General features: G+C 40.4%; 1 protein-coding gene across 2 annotated transcripts; it reads right to left on the bottom strand.

Annotated features, from left to right (window-relative positions):
* Positions 1–330: 330 nt before the first annotated feature.
* On the bottom strand, positions 331–21,014 carry LOC134571124 (uncharacterized). Of its 2 annotated transcripts, XM_063429225.1 has the most exons (10): positions 20,948–20,963; positions 16,515–16,712; positions 14,084–14,205; positions 10,214–10,469; positions 9,658–9,737; positions 8,298–8,376; positions 6,768–6,808; positions 6,239–6,359; positions 5,654–5,840; positions 331–2,024 (listed from the first exon to the last, which is right to left on the bottom strand). In XM_063429225.1, the coding sequence occupies exons 4-10, from the start codon at positions 10,413–10,415 to the stop codon at positions 1,412–1,414; spliced, it is 1,323 nt and encodes a 440-aa protein (XP_063285295.1). In that variant the 5' UTR covers positions 10,416–10,469; positions 14,084–14,205; positions 16,515–16,712; positions 20,948–20,963; the 3' UTR covers positions 331–1,411. The 2 variants fall into 2 exon arrangements, with proteins under 2 accessions (XP_063285295.1, XP_063285297.1); XM_063429227.1 differs by lacking the exon at positions 16,515–16,712 and having other exon boundaries at positions 20,948–21,014.
* Positions 21,015–21,110: the final 96 nt, after the last annotated feature.

The raw sequence follows: 21,110 nt of genomic DNA, 5'->3' as shown, positions 1-21,110 counted from the left end.
CGCTACACCTACGGACTGCAAACACCATGACCACTACAAAGAACGGAAGCAGTCATGGTGTCTGGAGTAATCCTTTTAACAGAGTTTTTTACTTGCTGGCTTGTTGATTGCATATTTTGGATTATGATATAATTGATGGATTTTATGAATCTAATATGAATGGACGTCAAACACTGAGGCAATCTCTTAACCAACGTAACAAAAAAACAAGACAAATTAAACTATGATATTACCGCAGCTAAATCGGACGCCAGATGGAATATTCCACTAATGAATAAAAAAAATAAAAGCCATATATCTTTATTTTTTATTTATGCATGTTGTAAAAATACATAAAATGTAATAAAACTATTGTACAAATAAATATATATTTGCAACTTTATGAAAACCAATATACGTACAGAATTGTTAAAAATACATATAAACTTTCAGTATAACAAAATGTATAATACTATAAAAGCGTACACTGGATTTACTTAAAGGGGAAACGTCCCTTTTTATTGTAGTGAGCCTATTGTTGATCATAATATGCTAATTGAGTATTCTTCAAATTACAGAAATCTTACTAAACTTGCAGAAGATGAAGCGTAGTATAAAACAGGAGAATAAAGTCCATTCATTAGGTGTCTCCGTAAAATACGTTATTTCAGGGACCAACAATCTCTGGGATCGTGTTTCGAGTCTCCAGCAATTCTGAATTGTTAAATAAAATCGAATTTCTATTGACGTACATAATTCTCCTGTAGCTAGATAGAATTGTTATCCTTTATTAGAGGGAGCTCTATGAGTAAGTGCTTGTGCTGGGTTTCTGTAATAAAATGCTGTTTAAGAATTGAATTCATTTTGGGCTATTTCATTGCAGTTACAAAAAGCTGGTATAATTTCACAACATACCATATTTAAAATAAAATAAAATAAATTCTCAGGTAGTAACTTATGGCAATGAGTGTCTGCAAAGGGCTGTATTCACGTAATACCGAAGGTTTTCTAGTGCTGCCACAACATGTCACAAGCTGTGATTACACCTGAGATTGGTTACATGTATCAGAAATGTTACGCATTTTCAGATGGTATAGCACCTCGAAAAGTCATAGAAAGTAAATAGTGCACAACTAGCGGCCGGAGTGATCACAAAACCAGTATGCACTCGGCAGCCGAGAGAGAGAAAAACTACCAAAAAGTGTGCAGCCAGCAGTGATAGAAAGTCACCAAAGAGTGCGCAGCCGCCAGCCAGGAGTGACAGAAAGCTATAAACAGCTGGGAGTGACTGGTGGAAACGGAGGTAAACTGGCAGTAACCTCGTTCCAAATAAATCCAACTTTTAGACTTCGAGGTAAACTTCCTAAAAATAGAAAGGCTTGTAAAACATACTAAAGATTATATCATATCAGCTGTTCTATTCATTGCAGCATTAGTCCAATTTAAGCTGCCATACAGAAATGGTGGAAGACGACAAGAGAGGCTTTCCACCGAAGATCAGGCAGACAGCCTTAATTTCATCCTGTTTGTCCAGCGTGTTAGTGCTGTGTAAATCTGCATCCTTCTCTTCGATTTCCCATACAAAAGTTTCATTCTCGTAGCTGGCAAGCAAACGCCGTTCATCCGTATGTTCGCTGCTGGAAAAAGGGCAGGCACAAAGCACTGGTGGCGGGGGGTAAGCGTTCATATTGTCCAGTTCTAAAAGGTCTCCGGTTGAAATACTTGCCACTTTATTCAGGCCTCTTTTTTGAAAAAAAGAATATGGCTTTAGCTCTTCACAAAAATTGTCATGGACATTAAATAGTGCACCTCGGGATTCTGGCAGATCTGGATTCAATTTGGAGTCCACTCCTATAACCGAGTGATACATTTTTGCATGCTGGCTGTTCTCTTTCCCGGCTGACACTTTCTTCCACGTCCGAGAGTTGAAATTGTATTTCCACAAGTTGCTGGTGGGGCTGCGGTACGGTAATCCTCCCCCAATTACCCACAAGCAGCCTTGATGGATTATGGAATTGTGTCCTATTAGTTTAGGGGGCCCAGAGCTAGAATAAAATCCGATAAGAGTTAGCAGATCTGGGAGCTATTAATAAAAAGAAAAGAAAAAGAACACAAATGGAGCCTAAAGTTGCATACCCTCCTAATGGGGGTTAACCCTGGTGTAAATGTACAAGAAAGGAAGAGATGGAGGATGCAACAGAGAACAGAAAGGCATAAAGCACTGGACAGAACCAGATCCTAATTCATATATGTAAAACTTAACATTTAATCAATAACATTTCAAATGATTCTAAACAGTATGACATGGAGTAACATAAATGTCTCAAAAAGAAAAACAAACATCTTTCTACATTGAATGGAAAGAAATAAGACATGTTGGCATTTTTCCCAGAACTACTCAAGGTCTCAATCTTGACACAGCGTTAAGGATTGGATGGACTAAAAGGAACAAGACTAACCACAAACAAAATAAATAAAAAATGTACAAAGAAAAAAAACAACACACAAAAGAATAAATGTATTGGCTAAAATGGCCCACTGAAACGGGTGCAGGCTGACACCTTCATGCGCTCTCGTAAAAACACGAGACGTGATTTCTGGGTGAAGGTGTCAGATCTCTATAATAGTTTGGTGCAGAGGTTAGTGTAGAAACACACTCTTATAACTAGCAAGTAAATGTATACAGCTGTTTAAATAGTCCTGCAAGGAGTGAAATATAAATATAAAAGTGAAAGATGGCTAACTAAGCAGAATGATCACAATGTCGCTGTCCCTATATCTGGACAGGCGTCCAGAGTTACCAGCCAATGTGCAACAGTGCCGGGTGACCACTTGTATCTCTGACCAATCGGCTACATTGAATGTGAAATGACAGTGCTTATGGTTAAGTAGTTGCAGAATGATGTTAACAATCCAGACACTGTGTTACAAATAATACAGAGTGTCGTAAACTGTAACTTGCAAACCTAGGGGAATAGTGAAAGGGGAATGTCCCAGATATCGGCTTTCTCACCCTATATGTGCCTTCGAGGGCACCCCTTACTCCAGTAAAGACGCCCTATAGTGGCCAGTGTAATGGGTAAAACCTCCCCTCAATTTCCCAGGAGTAAAACCAAGTACTTGGTGATATTCAATAGACATACGGTAGTATATTGCCTGGTCGCACTGTGTAGACAAGGTGCTGGTCAGAGCGAAGCTGTCCCCTGCAACAGATTTCTGCTAAGGACGCCGTTACTTAACTGCCTGGTATCAGTTTTAGGATAGATAGCTAGTAAAAGCTAAGCTGCCCCTGAGGCTGTCCCCTGCAACAGATTTCTGCTAAGGACGCCGTTACTTAACTGCCTGGTATTAGTTTTAGGATAGATAGCTAGTAAAAGCTAAGCTGCCCCTGAGGCTGTCCCCTGCAACAGATTTCTGCTAAGGACGCTGTTACTTAACTGCCTGGTATCAGTTTTAGGATAGATAGCTAGTAAAAGCTAAGCTGCCCCTGAGGCTGTCCCCGCAACAGATTTCTGCTAAGGACGCCGTTACTTAACTGCCTGGTATCAGTTTTAGGATAGATAGCTAGTAAAAGCTAAGCTGCTCCTGAGGCTGTCCCCTGCAACAGATTTCTGCTGAGGACATCGTCACAGAAATGTCTCAATCACTTAACTGCCTGGTATCAGTTCTATGATCGATAGCTAGTAAGAGCGAAGCTACCCTTGATGTGCGTTTGGCCTGGTTAGCCATTTTTTACTCCTTGCAGGACTATTTAAACAGCTGTCTACATTTACTCGCTAGTTATAAGAGTGCGTTTCTACACTAACCTCTGCACCAAACAATTAAAGAGAACTGACACCTACACAGAGAGCGCATGAAGGTGTCAGCCTACACCCGTTTCAGTGGGCCATTTTAGCCAATACATTTATTCTTTTGTGTGTTTTTTTTCTTTGTACATTTTTTATTTATTTTGTTTGTGGTTAGTCTTGTTCCTTTTAGTCCATCCAGTGGACTTTTTATCTTATTGATTAAATGTTATTTATTTATTTATTTATTATTGCCATTTATATAGCGCCAACAGATTCCGTAGCGCTTTACAATATTATGAGAGGGGGATTTAACTATAAATAGGACAATTACAAATAAACTTACAGGAACAATAGGTTGAAGAGGACCCTGCTCAAACGAGCTTACATTCTATAGGAGGTGGGGTGTAAAACACATTAGGACAGGAATTTACAATCAAATAAGGTGGGCTGCCCTTTAGGAGAGGGCAAGAGACAGGTATGTGAGGTAAGGGTTAGTCTTGGAGGCCATAAGCTTTCCTAAAGAGATGGGTTTTAAGGCACTTCTTAAAAGATGCAAGACTAGGGGAGAGTCTGATGGCGGTAGGCAGGCTATTCCATAGGAAGGGAGCCGCCCGCGAGAAGTCCTGCAAGCGCGAGTTGGCCGTACGAGTGCGGACAACGGACAGGAGGTGGTCACGGGCAGAACGGAGAGACCGAGAAGGGACATACCTATGGATCTGTGAGGAGATATAAGAGGGGCTAGAGTTGTTCAGTGCTTTATAGGTGTGAGTTAGTACCTTGAATTGACTCCTATAGCATACAGGAAGCCAATGTAAGGACTGGCAGAGGGGTGAGGTGTGAGAGAAACGACTAGAGAGGAAAATCAATCTAGCAGCAGCATTCATTACGGACTGTAAGGGTGCAGTACGGCTATTGGGGAGACCAATCAGGAGAGGGTTACAATAATCCATGCGGGAAATTACTAGAGCATGGACAAGCTCCTTGGTAGTATCTGGTGCAAGAAAGGGGCGGATGCGGGCTATGTTTTTAAGATGGAATCTACAGGATTTGGCAACATGCTGGATGTGAGGCTCAAAGGTGAGACCAGAGTCGAGTATGACGCCAAGACAGCGCGCTTGCAAGGATGGACTGATGTTGGTACCACAAACTTGGAGGGAGAGCGAAAGAGGAGGATCAGTATTAGGAGGAGGAAAGACAAGGAGCTCAGTTTTTGAGAGATTGAGTTTCAGAAAGCGGGAGGACATCCAGTCAGAGATGGAAGAAAGGCAAGCAGTGACACGTTGCAGGACGGCAGGGGAGAGGTCCGGGGAGGAGAGATATAGCTGGGTGTCATCAGCGTACAGGTGGTAGTGAAATCCAAAAGAGGTAATAAGTTTGCCAAGAGAGGCAGTATAAAGCGAAAATAGAAGGGGACCAAGGACGGAGCCTTGGGGAACGCCAACTGAGACAGGGCAAGGGGAGGAGGTATCATTAGAGGTATCATTATGTTAAGTTGTATATATAGGAATTAGGATCTGGTTCTGTCCAGTGCTTTATTGGTTTCTGTTCTCTGTTGCATCCTCCATCTCTTCCTTTCTTGTCTATATTTATACTGTATCAGACGGTCGGACATGCAGTATTGAGACAGACAGAAGGATGGCAGAGGTGTGTCAGGGCCTGACATGCAGATTATACTTGTCATGATCTCACCCTGCAGGAGGTATTTTAGTACCAATATGTTTATTTGACCAATACAGAGTTTACAAAATGGCATTATTTAAAAAGGAAAAAAGGTTTGGATTTGTTTGTTTAGATGTTTTTTTGGCAAACTTTTTAGAGCTAGAAACAAACTCCTAGTGATCCTGCTAAATGTGTTAGCGCCTGACATGTCTAACTTGCCAACTTGCCTGGTTTTAATGCTGGTCCAGTTGTGCCTCCGGAAATCAAACCTCCAAAAATCGTTCTGCTCCGTCATGTGCTTTAGTCCCCCAAACAGGTACATGGCAGCGTTATGAGTAACGCAAGAGTGTCCGTGGCGCGGCCCAGGACTCAAACCCTGTCGGCGGGTACTTAGAATGGACCATTTTTTTGCATCTAGTGGACAAAAAAAAAAACCCAACAAGTTTCTTCTTTAATAGAACACTACAAATAGCATCCAATAGGACTACAGGAAAGAAGATTTCACCTAGAGCTATGGAAAATCTATTTCATTTTAATATGACACAGTGAATATCTCAAGGTGCAGATACTGCACTCCGTATTACAGAACAAAGTTCACTCTGTGCAGCCAAAGAAGCATGATCTCAAAGCGAACCTCAGGTAAACGTAACTGAATCTGTACAATTCTCAGCAAACCCCGTGACTAGTGCAATGTATACATTAACATAGTACATCTAGCTAATGCCGACTTCGCGGTTTACCTTTTTTGGGGGATAAATGATTCACTTTAAAAGCATGACTGTGTGAGATATGTTCACCAAGTTGAAACTTACCAAAATAAAACGCCCAAAATTCTTCAATGGCTCCACTGATATCAAAATAGCCACCATAAATGTACATACAGGACTGATAGATCACTGCACTGTGCCCCTTTCTGTTCCTTGGCTTAATATCCTGCAAGACACACACACACAATCAGAGAGACACAACATCCCCCCATCTTCACTACCAGAAACCCAGCTGGACAGAACAAAACAGCAACATTATAGTCACGGTTACTGAAAAAAACTATTCTTTATTTATTCCCAAACTGAAATATACAACACTTACTTACACTAGCGCCTTAGAAACTGGATTTTTAAATTGTAGACCAAAACAGACGAATTAGAAGCATATCTGGCTTTTTTCCAGCTCATCTATTTTGGCCTTAAATTTAAAATTCACTTTGACTTCTCACTTTGGAGAATACGCTTTAGGGTGGTTATAGATTGCCTTGGTCAGTGTTAATGTTTTCCTTCGATTCCATTAGGGCATTCACATGGTACAAACAAGCTGACAATCATATAGAAAGTTCTCATTCACCTTTGTTTCCACTGTATTCCCAGTAAACCACTTCCTGGAATCTGAATAGGGAAAAGGAAATCAGAAATAGCATCAGAATTAGTGATCACCTTGATAAATCTGGAGACAATGTGACAGCAGGAAGGGACCCGGTGCTCCAGCCACACAGAGCAAACCATGCTACCCACCTGGAAGGAATAAAGTCAACAATTACAGAGCCCCCAAGCTGCTCGATTTGGAAATGGATATGAAATAACCCCAAAACTAACCAAGGACTCACAGCGAACATCTGAAAAAACGGTTAGAAGGGCTTACCATTACACTAACATTGCCATTTATTCCACTAAACAGAAAACCGAGCGACTAAGGTAAACTCTTCAGCTAAAACGTTCTAGCTTTATTAATTGGATTGACAATGGAGGCCTGGCCACTAACAGGAACACATTTAGGAAGAACGCCCCTATATCGAGCAACATAGGTAGTGAAAGTCACTTAAACGCACCGGTTAAAAAATGTAGTTATACGAAACCTAGAACCAACTCCAACAGCAAAATAATATACAAATAAAGATAAATATACATCAATTCTAATAATCGCACACTGCACAGAAAATGGGAAATAATGATAGAGTAAATTCCTAAAGCTGTATTTACAGAACAGGACTAACTGGTCTCACGGCTACCATTAGCCATCTGTAGGTCCCACAACTACCAATTAGTCACAACACAGATATCCGTTACCATCATCTGACCTCATCACGGCAATCGGATAGAAAAAGTGCTGTAAATGTGACCAGTGTAATGCAGGCCAACAGAATAGCAGAAAGACAAATAATGTTCGAATAAAGTAAATACACACAATTCCACTGGCAACCTGCCAAAGAAGAAATGCTTGTATTAAAAAGGCTTGCTTTGTTTTTTTGTACAACAAGCCTCTGACACCCTGTTCAACTCTTCCTGAAAAGGGCTGATTGCACTTAATATTGCCAAATCTCACCGTTCCATCGCCTACACTGAGCTCAACACTGCATGCATTACATTTTCTGAAAGTTTCTGAAGATTGGGTATAGCGGTTATTTATAGCTAACGAATTCTCACAATACACTGCCCATACCAGTTTGTGTGGAAGATGGAGCAGGAAGAGCACAGGGTGGAGGCACTAGCTGCCCGATATATGCCAACCGGCTTCCTTCCCTTTCCACGGCCATGTAATGATATAAGAGTTTAACATGAAAAGGCTGCCGTGAGCAATGTCAGAACACTGACATATTGTGGGCGTCGCACAAAGTGTGACCAGGTAAAGCAATCATATGGAACATTCCACTGGTTTCCATGGCGAATGATCATCTTTATATGTGAACGCGCACAACACAAGGAATACCAGAAGTAACAGAAATACAATCTCGATAGAGCGGAATTATTGTATGAAAATATAAAAAGTGGGATGTTTACCGGTCAGATTACTGCGCCATAACATCATCCTGTATCTGCCTTTACCGGCAGCGATGCCAATCACAATGTTAGAAATGCATTCTGCGTGGCTGGTACTTACCAACGTCAAACATCCACAGCGGGATCATCTCTCTGTTTGATCCCGAGTCAATCATTCCCCCAAACACATAGAGGACACCCTGTTTGATTAAACAAATTACAACGTTCATTATTATTTTTAAACAAAAATATTAAAAAATAACAGGGCTGCATGCCAATAATATCAACGGCCAGGAATGTGAACAAACAGGAAGAAAATTAGCAGAAAATAAGATTAAACACCTTGCTGGGGAGCGGCTACACGTGACTCCGTTGTGTCCACTATAAGTAAACCAAGCACGGGCAAGCCCAAACTAAACACCACATGAATTGATATTAGGAAAAACTACGCATTCTAACTGTGATCTATGAGATAATCAATAAGGGCTTCCTGTTATTAATAGGTTACGGGTCCTGGGGAAATCAGAAACTCACAGTTTAATGCTTAGTGTGCTAACACTTCACAAACAGTTTAACTGGAAACCAAGTTTTTTTTGTCAAAGCCACAAAGAAAACAGCCACATCCGAAATCCTTCTGTTTGAATGGAATGTCCCCCAAATGTTATACAATCACTGGCTGCTGTGACGTCCTCACTAGTGATCATGTTATACACAGCAATAAAACCCAAATCACAGAGCCCGTGCCAACGAGAATATATTTCCCAGGGAAGCCCAAAAACCCTAAAAAGCAAAGACATAATTTTTAAACACAAGTTCCAAAATAAAAATGAACATGAAAAATACAATAAACCCTCAATTAAACTACAACCGCTACCCAGAAATCCCTCTGTTGCCATCATGGGGTGCTATCCACCAAACTGAACACGTGGTATACATTCAGTATCTTAAGCGGGACTCCTTTGCACAGGGCCATGTACTGAAGACTTCCTAAGGAAGAGAGGCTGAAATCCTTAGAGGCAGAAGGTAACAACCTTCAGCTAAGCCAAAAGGAAACATTCTCTAGTCTTCGAATGACCATGTGTGTCCTAGGGATTGGACAGGAACAAAATGACTGAGAGTGGGAGGAGTAAGAGGGGGTACTTATACCTTTTGTTTTAGTTAGGTTCCTGTCTAATTCGGGATAGCCATTGATATAGGCAGGAAATGTGAAATAAAAATAAAGCCAAGATGTGCTAGAATAACACGGCATGATTTAAATGAGTGACAGGAGTAATGGGAGGAAAGGGTAGTAGATACCTGAAGAGACCTTCCATCCCAGGTATTTAACCCCTTAAGGACCAAACTTCTGGAATAAAAGGGAATCACGACATGTCACACATGTCATGTGTCCTTAAGGGGTTAAAGGAAGCAGTTCCTCATACCAACCGTGGAATGTGGTAACTTGTGGCAAGTAACAGAATATGAGCCAATCTTTTACTCACATCATACGCCACCATAGAATGCCCCTCCAGCCTATCAGGCGCTCCCAGCAAACACGGCAGCTGCTCCCATTGGTCCAGACCTGGAACAAAAGTATCGGTGAGAGAAATATCCAAATAGAATGAGTTTAACCCTCCTCCTCAATACATTGTCCACTACAGTGAATTCAAAAAGCATCAATTTATTATGAATTCACAGAAAACACGTTCACGTGATGCAATGCAGAACAAACGGAAAAGCTGGGAGCTGCATCTGTTTCCTTAATAATATCACTGAAAGTTGCCTCATCGTGGCCAGATATTCTATGTAAAATGCCAGGGATGGAATCCATGACTATCTGTAATTATAGGCGTACCATGTGAACATATAAGATGGCTCAGTGGGTTAATGCACACACTGCCGAGAGCATAGGTAACAGAATGACTGACCTGACGTCTTACTGCACCCATTAGATTAGGATATAGACCCAATACTGGTCTGTTAATCTCGCAGTCTATACAATAGAAATTCATTTCTCAAAGATCGCATTAGAAGTGAGGGAAAAAAAAAGAAGCTTACTTATACTGTATCTCCAAAAGTCTCCCAAGGTGCAGTCCCGTCGGCCACCGTGGATATAAACGTATCCATTGTACGAAACGCATGCGTGTTTAAAGCGATCACATGGAGCGTTTCCCCTTTGTAGTAGGGGCTCCAACACACAATCTCCACTTTCTTTTTTCATGCTAGCTGGTCCGTCCAATGTGTCCACTTGTGCGTGCATTGCTGTGGTGGCACATCCCCCAAATCTCACACAATGCCATGCTTACTTCTGGGGCTGGAAAAAAACACCGTTCTCAGTTATATGACACATGAGGACATAGAGCAGTTATTGGTCTCAAAGTGCTCTCTTTGTGACCAGAATAAAATAATCAACATATTTCACTCATTTTATAGACTAACTTCAGTGTGCATTATTGCCACTTATGGAAAGTTATAACGGTAATAACCGCAGCCAAATTGTGTAATAATAGTTACAGCTGTGTAATCAGAGTGACAAGGGCAATTTGGCCACCTTTTCTTGTATTGGTGCCAACAAAGCAACTGACAGCCAAACACCATAAACTGCGGTTAGTCACATAGAACGTCTGCAGATTATCAGAGAGTCAGCCTTCACGTATCTTCTAGCAGTACCTCAAACAAATTATCTCCTTTCTGTTATCTGCACCGGTATAACCCAAATCACTGCCTAGACATTACTGATAAACCTACTGCCTGGGCAATACCGGTATAACCCAAATCACTGCCTAGACATTACTGATAAACCTACTGCCTGGGCAATACCGGTATAACCCAAATCACTGCCTAGACATTACTGATAAACCTACTGCCTGGGCAATACTGGTATAACCCAAATCACTGCCTAGACATTACTGATAAACCTACTGCCTGGGCAATACCGGTATAACCCAAATCACTGCCTAGACATTACTGATAAACCTACTGCCTGGGCAATACTGGTATAACGCAAATCACTGCCTAGACATTACTGATAAACCTACTGCCTGGGCAATACCGGTATAACCCAAATCACTGCCTAGACATTACTGATAAACCTACTGCCTGGGCAATACTGGTATAACCCAAATCACTGCCTAGACATTACTGATAAACCTACTGCCTGGGCAATACCGGTATAACCCAAATCACTGCCTAGACATTACTGATAAACCTACTGCCTGGGCAATACTGGTATAACCCAAATCACTGCCTAGACATTACTGATAAACCTACTGCCTGGGCAATACCGGTATAACCCAAATCACTGCCTAGACATTACTGATAAACCTACTGCCTGGGCAATACTGGTATAACCCAAATCACTGCCTAGGCATTACCGATAAACCTACTGCCTGGGCAATACCGGTATAACCCAAATCACTGCCTAGACATTACTGATAAATCCACTCTCTGGGCAATACCGGTATAACCCAAATCACTGCCTAGACATTACTGATAAATCCACTCTCTGGGCAATACCGGTATAACCCAAATCACTGCCTAGACATTACTGATAAACCTACTGCCTGGGCAATACTGGTATAACCCAAATCACTGCCTAGACATTACTGATAAACCTACTGCCTGGGTAATACCGGTATAACCCAAATCACTGCCTAGACATTACTGATAAACCTACTGCCTGGGCAATACCGGTATAACCCAAATCACTGCCTAGACATTACTGATAAACCTACTGCCTGGGCAATACTGGTATAACCCAAATCACTGCCTAGACATTACTGATAAACCTACTGCCTGGGCAATACTGGTATAACGCAAATCACTGCCTAGACATTACTGATAAACCTACTGCCTGGGCAATACCGGTATAACCCAAATCACTGCCTAGACATTACTGATAAACCTACTGCCTGGGCAATACTGGTATAACGCAAATCACTGCCTAGACATTACTGATAAACCTACTGCCTGGGCAATACCGGTATAACCCAAATCACTGCCTAGACATTACTGATAAACCTACTGCCTGGGCAATACCGGTATAACCCAAATCACTGCCTAGACATTACTGATAAACCTACTGCCTGGGCAATACCGGTATAACCCAAATCACTGCCTAGACATTACTGATAAACCTACTGCCTGGGCAATACTGGTATAACCCAAATCACTGCCTAGACATTACTGATAAACCTACTGCCTGGGCAATACCGGTATAACCCAAATCACTGCCTAGACATTACTGATAAACCTACCGCCTGGGCAATACCGGTATAACCCAAATCACTGCCTAGACATTACTGATAAATCCACTCTCTGGGCAATACCGGTATAACCCAAATCACTGCCTTGACATTACTGATAAACCTACTGCCTGGGCAATACCGGTATAACCCAAATCACTGCCTAGACATTACTGATAAACCTACTGCCTGGGCAATACTGGTATAACCCAAATCACTGCCTAGACATTACTGATAAACCTACTGCCTGGGCAATACCGGTATAACCCAAATCACTGCCTAGACATTACTGATAAACCTACTGCCTGGGCAATACCGGTATAACCCAAATCACTGCCTAGACATTACTGATAAACCTACTGCCTGGGCAATACCGGTATAACCCAAATCACTGCCTAGACATTACTGATAAATCCACTCTCTGGGCAATACCGGTATAACCCAAATCACTGCCTAGACATTACTGATAAACCTACTGCCTGGGCAATACCGGTATAACCCAAATCACTGCCTAGACATTACTGATAAACCTACTGCCTGGGCAATACCGGTATAACCCAAATCACTGCCTAGACATTACTGATAAATCCACTCTCTGGGCAATACCGGTATAACCCAAATCACTGCCTAGACATTACTGATAAACCTACTGCCTGGGCAATACCGGTATAACCCAAATCACTGCCTAGACATTACTGATAAATCCACTCTCTGGGCAATACCGGTATAACCCAAATCACTGCCTAGACATTACTGATAAACCTACTGCCTGGGTAATACCGGTATAACCCAAATCACTGCCTAGACATTACTGATAAACCTACTGCCTGGGCAATACCGGTATAACCCAAATCACTGCCTAGACATTACTGATAAACCTACTGCCTGGGCAATACCGGTATAACCCAAATCACTGCCTAGACATTACTGATAAACCTACTGCCTGGGCAATACTGGTATAACCCAAATCACTGCCTAGACATTACTGATAAACCTACTGCCTGGGCAATACTGGTATAACCCAAATCACTGCCTAGACATTACTGATAAATCCACAGTCTGGGTAATTATCAGATTAAATTGACATTACTCAGAAAATCAAGTTTTGCATATAAATATTACCGGTATAATTAATTTTGTAACGTTAAACAAGATTCTTATTTTGGACATATGCCTGGACATTAATAATGCGTTCCCTTCTTTACAACAAGACAACACATACTGAGAACGGAGAAAGCAGGCATTGTTAACGTGTTTTACCCCAAATTCCTCTCTGCCGAGGTCTGTATGTAAAGCATGTCACAATCCTCTCACCGGGTGTTGTCAGATCTCATTCAGGACACATTGATCTGTGACAGGATCCTAAAAATGGGGTCCCAGGGGAGGATTTCAAACCAATGGGTGACATGAAATGAAGAGGTTACCTGATGTAGCAATGGATGGTCTTCGTGTGCTGTAATGTCTAATGGTAGCTGGGTTCCTGTAGCAGAAAATCCCCTAAACAGTGTCACTGTCATCAGCGAGACATCTCAGGACTACGTGTGCAGGACCCGGATTGCCCTTTGACAATACATAGTGTTATGGCATGTGACTGCAGCACCACTCCTTCCAGAGGCAAGTAGTGACATCACAGAAATCCTGAACCTGCCACCTGGGGAGATAAGGACGCTAGCCAATCACTTACCTGATAAGAAATTCCATTAGCTGCTCCTACAGGCACACGTGTCCACGAGTCACATACAGAAAAACATTTTATTACAATCAAGGTGGATTATCTCACACAGAAACCTCCTGGTGTCAGATAAGCTGTGCAGAAAAAAAACAGACAGAACAAAGAAATGTGAGATAATGCAGAAAGAGACAGAGCGACTCATTTAAAGCTACATCTAAAAAGAACAAGAAACGGAATTAACAAAAATAAAAAATGACAATTTCACAGGCGAGGTTATTCAACAAACTGCATACTACGCCTCTGATTTAATATTATCGGATAAGCTGTTCAAATGATTTATTATTTGTAACTTTTTTTTTCCATGTTTTGATATTTTTTATATGTGATTTAGATTTTTTATTATTTTGAAAAAGTAATTTGAAAAGTTTATCTAGCAATATTAAATCAAGGCCTTTATTGGACTGAAATCAAAATGGAAATAAGTTTAGCAAACAATAGGTAGCCCGTGGCTCTAGCAGAGCTGGCGAGAATTTCCCAGTACGCTATTGTAGGATAAATTGTGGGATTTGGATTTCAATTTTCAGTAATTCACTGTTTAGTAAATACACCCCAGGGTGCGAGCTATAGGACCCTTTCCTAGAACCCACATTAGGAAGATAAAATGCTGAGATCTATACACATCATTACCTTCTACAGGCATATACTGGGATAGGCTACTTTGGTACGCACCCAACATGCTTTGCATGCCCAGGGTGCATTATGGGAGCTGTAGTCTCTTTGGATCAGATGGCATTGAAATTCAAATAGCACATTTGGCTGCTGTGTTACAATAAGGAGTAATGGGATTTGTTAATACAATTTAGGGTCTAAAAGAGTTAATTATTGGATTTCTAATGCAACAACATATTCTACAGCGCAGACCGAGTATCTCAAATTTTAATGAGTCACACATCTCACAAACACCGATCTCGGGATACAAGAAATCGATCCTACGCCACTTACTCAACGCAGCTAAAGCCCTGATACCTATAAATTGGAAAAAATAGGAGACACCTGGTATGGAGGAGTGGATACGCAGAGTGGAGGCGATGCAAGCATCCCTACTTGGCAGAGGGAACAGACACGCGGAGATGTGGCGACCATGGTATGCATTTGTGTCTAGGGTCCGATAGGGAGGAAGGGAGGGAGGACCCGCAGGGGGGGATTTCGGACCCTCGGGGTGAGACCCAATCTTCTCCTATACCTCGATTGTCGGACATTTAAAAAAATAAAACATAAAAAAAAAATAAAGAAAAGAAAAGAAAAGGGGGCAGGGAGGCTGGAGGGCAACTATGCCCAGCCACATGCAACGCGAAAATAGAGACAGGAGGGAACCCCTCTTGTCCTTCCCCCCCCCCCCCCCTTTTCACCCTCTGCTCACCTACCTACTAGCCACACTCCTTTCGCTCTACACACATACACAACCTGCTCGCAGACATACACAACACAGAGACACAACTCCGCTCCGATCTAGCCCAAGACAAGGGGAAGAAACATGTCACACAGCTACCACTTCAACCGCATCTCATAGACAAACCACCAGAGGAGACAAAAGCGTACACAATCATGTGGATCAGGGTGTCAAGGTAACTCAGACAGCTGTCATGTTGTACTATACCGCAGATATCGTACGGAGATAGACGACACAATGACTTGCGGGTACTTGAAATGGCACTTACCCGTCACCATCACTACACGCCAACTGACAGACCTCACGGGCAGTCATGCCTCTATTGTTAAGCCCTACACATGACAAGGAGAGCTCGTGTTGCGTCCCCTACGTTACATACATGCGCACTGAGAAGACACGGAGAGAGTCTAGTGAAAGTTATCATATAGTTGTCGAGTTACGTTTGTTCAAATCACCTCAACTTGGGAAGATTATTATCTACTACTGATATTGCATGTATTACATGATGGCCATTTGCATACATAATAACAGGTACAAAAAGGTCGTGTATGACCGTCACCTGATTATGGTTGCATTGAATAATGCTATTCTAGCTCTTTATAACTCAATAAAAACAGATTTACAAAAAAAAAAAATAATGTTTAATGAGTCTATTCCACAGGGCATGTCAAACAGGCGTAGAGAAAAACGTACTAATATTGGATAGAAAGTTATGTATATTATAATATATACTGTTTATAGGTACATGTTGAATTCAAGCAAGGGTTGAACCCTCAATGTCTACAACTCCTATCATTCTCTGCCACCATCACAAAGGGAGTGAAAAAGCATTGAAAGACTTCAGTCTATTCTTAAGTTAATGCTTATTGGACAAATTAAGCAAAATGTTATTCAAGAGAAGTTTCCATCAGAGATCATAAAATAAAGAATTGGGGGACACGACATGTTTGATACCATTAAAACCCAGCAATTTTTCCAGCCTTTCCTACTTACAATGTTAGTCTAGTCAAATCCTAATTTCCACCAGCAATGCTGGAGTTAAACCAAGCAGCGAGTGCCTCTGCCGTCTGCGGGCTATATTCAGGCGTACGTCTCTATATGTAACGTTAGAAGGTGTCACGACGCTCAATAAATGGCCAAAAATAAACTGCATCCCCTGTGACGCGATTTTTAGCTGACCCGAGTCTCCACCTGCATCCAACGAATCATCAAGTGGGACACTTTAAAAGCAGTACATTATCACTATACCAATGGTGATTTTGCATTACATTATGATGGATACCAGTGTTTACACAATATATATCTAGATTCAGATTTAAGTCAAAGTTTCAAAAACAATCAACTTGATTTCATTTAAAGGGGCACTCTAGTCTCACTGCTGTGGTTATGGTGTTAAGGGTCTTTGGGCACAGTCCACCAACCTATCACTGCCACCCGAAGTTTAAAAACTGTTTGGCATAAACTCTCAGCAATGAGCTGTAGTGGTATGCCACTTTGAGTGCCCATTAACCAAGCTGTAGTGATTATGGTAGTTTGAGTGACCCTTTACAATGATTTGTCGTGGTTATGGTGTTAAGTGTGATCTTTTAAATGAAGGAAATAAAATAATACTGTCATTCTCTAAACAAGAAAAAAGAACAAAAACATTTTATGGTAAAACCAGCTTGTCCTGTCTGACGCTGCATGACATCGAAATTCTCCAAATGTTATCTGTAATATAAGCAATGAATGGTTTGGGTGATAAAACGCAGAGCCTTTAGATCAACATGGCCACGGGTATTATTTATTGAAGTGGGGATTGTCAGACGTCAGATAAATTAACTAAATGACCCTGAGGGAGTTCTGGCAAGTTAAAAATGGATAGATAGATATATATGGATAGATAGATAGATAGAAGGATAGGATAGATAGATAGATAGATAGATAGATAGATGGATAGAAGGATAGGATAGATAGATAGATAGATAGATATAGAGAAGGATAGGATAGATAGATAGAAGGATAGGATAGATAGAAGGATGGATAGATAGATAGAAGGATAGGATAGATAGATAGAAGGATAGGATAGATAGATAGAAGGATAGGATAGATAGATAGATAGAAGGATAGGATAGATAGATAGAAGGATAGGATAGATAGATAGAAGGATAGGATAGATAGATAGATAGATAGAAGGATAGGATAGATAGATAGAAGGATAGGATAGATAGATAGAAGGATAGGATAGATAGATAGAAGGATAGGATAGATAGATAGAAGGATAGGATAGATAGATAGATAGATAGATAGATAGAAGGATAGGATAGATAGAAGGATGGATAGATAGATAGAAGGATAGGATAGATAGATAGAAGGATAGGATAGATAGATAGAAGGATAGGATAGATAGATAGATAGAAGGATAGGATAGATAGATAGAAGGATAGGATAGATAGATAGAAGGATAGGATAGATAGATAGATAGATAGAAGGATAGGATAGATAGATAGAAGGATAGGATAGATAGATAGAAGGATAGGATAGATAGATAGAAGGATAGGATAGATAGATAGATAGATAGATAGATAGAAGGATAGGATAGATAGATAGAAGGATAGGATAGATAGAAGGATGGATAGATAGAAGGATAGGATAGATAGAAGGATAGGATAGATAGAAGGATAGGATAGGATAGATAGATAGAAGGATAGGATAGATAGATAGAAGGATAGATAGATAGAAGGATAGGATAGATAGATAGATAGAAGGATAGGATAGATAGATAGAAGGATAGGATAGATAGATAGAAGGATAGGATAGATAGATAGAAGGATAGATAGATAGATAGAATGATAGGATAGGATAGATAGAAGGATAGGATAGATAGAAGGATGGATATATAGAAGGATAGGATAGATAGAAGGATAGGATAGGATAGATAGAAGGATAGGATAGATAGAGAGAAGGATAGGATAGATAGAGAGAAGGATAGGATAGATAGATAGAAGGATAGGATAGATAGATAGAAGGATAGGATAGATAGATAGAAGGATAGGATAGATAGATAGATAGAAGGATAGGATAGATAGAAGGATAGGATAGATAGAAGGATAGATAGAAGGATAGGATAGATAGAAGGATAGATAGATAGAAGGATAGGATAGATAGATAGATAGAAGGATAGGATAGATAGATAGAAGGATAGGTAGATAGATAGAAGGATAGGTAGATAGATAGATAGATAGAAGGATAGGATAGATAGATAGAAGGATAGGATAGATAGATAGATAGAAGGATAGGATAGATAGAAGGATAGGATAGATAGAGAGAAGGATAGAAGGATAGATAGAAGGATAGGATAGATAGATAGAAGGATAGGATAGATAGATAGAAGGATAGGATAGATAGATAGGATAGATAGATAGGATAGATAGATAGAAGGATAGGATAGATAGATAGATAGAAGGATAGATAGATAGGATAGATAGAAGGATAGATAGATAGGATAGATAGATAGAAGGATAGGATAGATAGATAGAAGGATAGGATAGATAGAAGGATAGGATAGATAGAGAGAAGGATAGAAGGATAGATAGATAGAAGGATAGGATACATAGATAGAAGGATAGGATAGATAGAAGGATAGGATAGATAGAAGGATAGGATAGATAGAAGGATGGATAGATAGAAGGATGGATAGATAGAAGGATGGATAGATAGAAGGATGGATAGAAGGATAGATAGATAGATAGAAGGATAGGATAGGATAGATAGAAGGATAGGATAGATAGAAGGATGGATATATAGAAGGATAGGATAGATAGAAGGATAGGATAGGATAGATAGAAGGATAGGATAGATAGAGAGAAGGATAGGATAGATAGAGAGAAGGATAGGATAGATAGATAGAAGGATAGGATAGATAGATAGAAGGATAGGATAGATAGATAGAAGGATAGGATAGATAGATAGATAGATAGAAGGATAGGATAGATAGAAGGATAGGATAGATAGAAGGATAGATAGAAGGATAGGATAGATAGAAGGATAGATAGATAGAAGGATAGGATAGATAGATAGATAGAAGGATAGGATAGATAGATAGAAGGATAGGTAGATAGATAGAAGGATAGGTAGATAGATAGATAGATAGATAGATAGATAGATAGAAGGATAGGATAGATAGATAGAAGGATAGGATAGATAGATAGATAGAAGGATAGGATAGATAGAAGGATAGGATAGATAGAGAGAAGGATAGAAGGATAGATAGAAGGATAGGATAGATAGATAGAAGGATAGGATAGATAGATAGAAGGATAGGATAGATAGATAGGATAGATAGATAGGATAGATAGATAGAAGGATAGGATAGATAGAAGGATAGATAGATAGGATAGATAGATAGAAGGATAGGATAGATAGATAGATAGAAGGATAGGATAGATAGAAGGATAGGATAGATAGAGAGAAGGATAGAAGGATAGATAGATAGAAGGATAGGATACATAGATAGAAGGATAGGATAGATAGAAGGATAGGATAGATAGAAGGATAGGATAGATAGAAGGATGGATAGATAGAAGGATGGATAGATAGAAGGATGGATAGATAGAAGGATGGATAGAAGGATAGATAGATAGATAGAAGGATAGGATCGATAGATAGAAGGATAGGATAGATAGATAGATAGAAGGATAGGATAGATAGATAGATAGAAGGATAGGATAGATAGAAGGATAGATAGATAGATAGAAGGATAGGATAGATAGAAGATAGATAGATAGATAGAAGGATAGGATAGATAGAAGGATGGATAGGATAGATAGAAGGATAGGATAGATAGATAGAAGGATAGGATAGATAGATAGAAGGATAGGATAGATAGATAGATAGAAGGATAGGATAGATAGATAGAAGGATAGGATAGATAGATAGAAGGATAGGATAGATAGAAGGATAGATAGATAGAAGGATAGGATAGATAGAAGGATAGATAGATAGAAGGATATGATAGATAGAAGGATAGGATAGATAGATAGAAGGATAGAAGGATAGGATAGATAGATAGAAGGATAGATAGAAGGATAGATAGATAGAAGGATATGATAGATAGAAGGATAGGATAGATAGATAGAAGGATAGGATAGATAGAAGGATAGATAGAAGGATAGATAGATAGAAGGATATGATAGATAGAAGGATATGATAGATAGAAGGATGATATTTATAGAGGGACTTACAGACAGAATGTGTGACAGACATTATCTATAAATACCCGATAGACAGATTAATAGATAACTGATAGATAATCGATAGAAAATTCTGTAGAATGACAGACATTCCGTGAAATCTCTCCAGCGATCCCAGGTTAGTAAATCCCCCCGCCCGGCGACACTCGGAGTGATATTGCGATATGTGTCGTGAATTATCGCGATCACACTCACCGCTCGCTGGAACTCCGAGTCCGAACATCATCGCACCCACTACACCTACCGCCACCTGCTGGTATAGGCGCAGCACACGCTGAACCCGGCCGCCCTGCGCGCTGAGCTGCGCACTTCCTGCAGTATTTACGGTAATACAAATAACGGGAGCAGGGCTTTACCC

This window comes from Pelobates fuscus, chromosome 8, assembly GCF_036172605.1.
Source record: "Pelobates fuscus isolate aPelFus1 chromosome 8, aPelFus1.pri, whole genome shotgun sequence".
Classification (NCBI taxonomy): Eukaryota; Metazoa; Chordata; class Amphibia; order Anura; family Pelobatidae; genus Pelobates; species Pelobates fuscus.
Note: the sequence above shows the minus strand (reverse complement) of the source record. Positions and strands in the feature narration are given on the sequence as shown.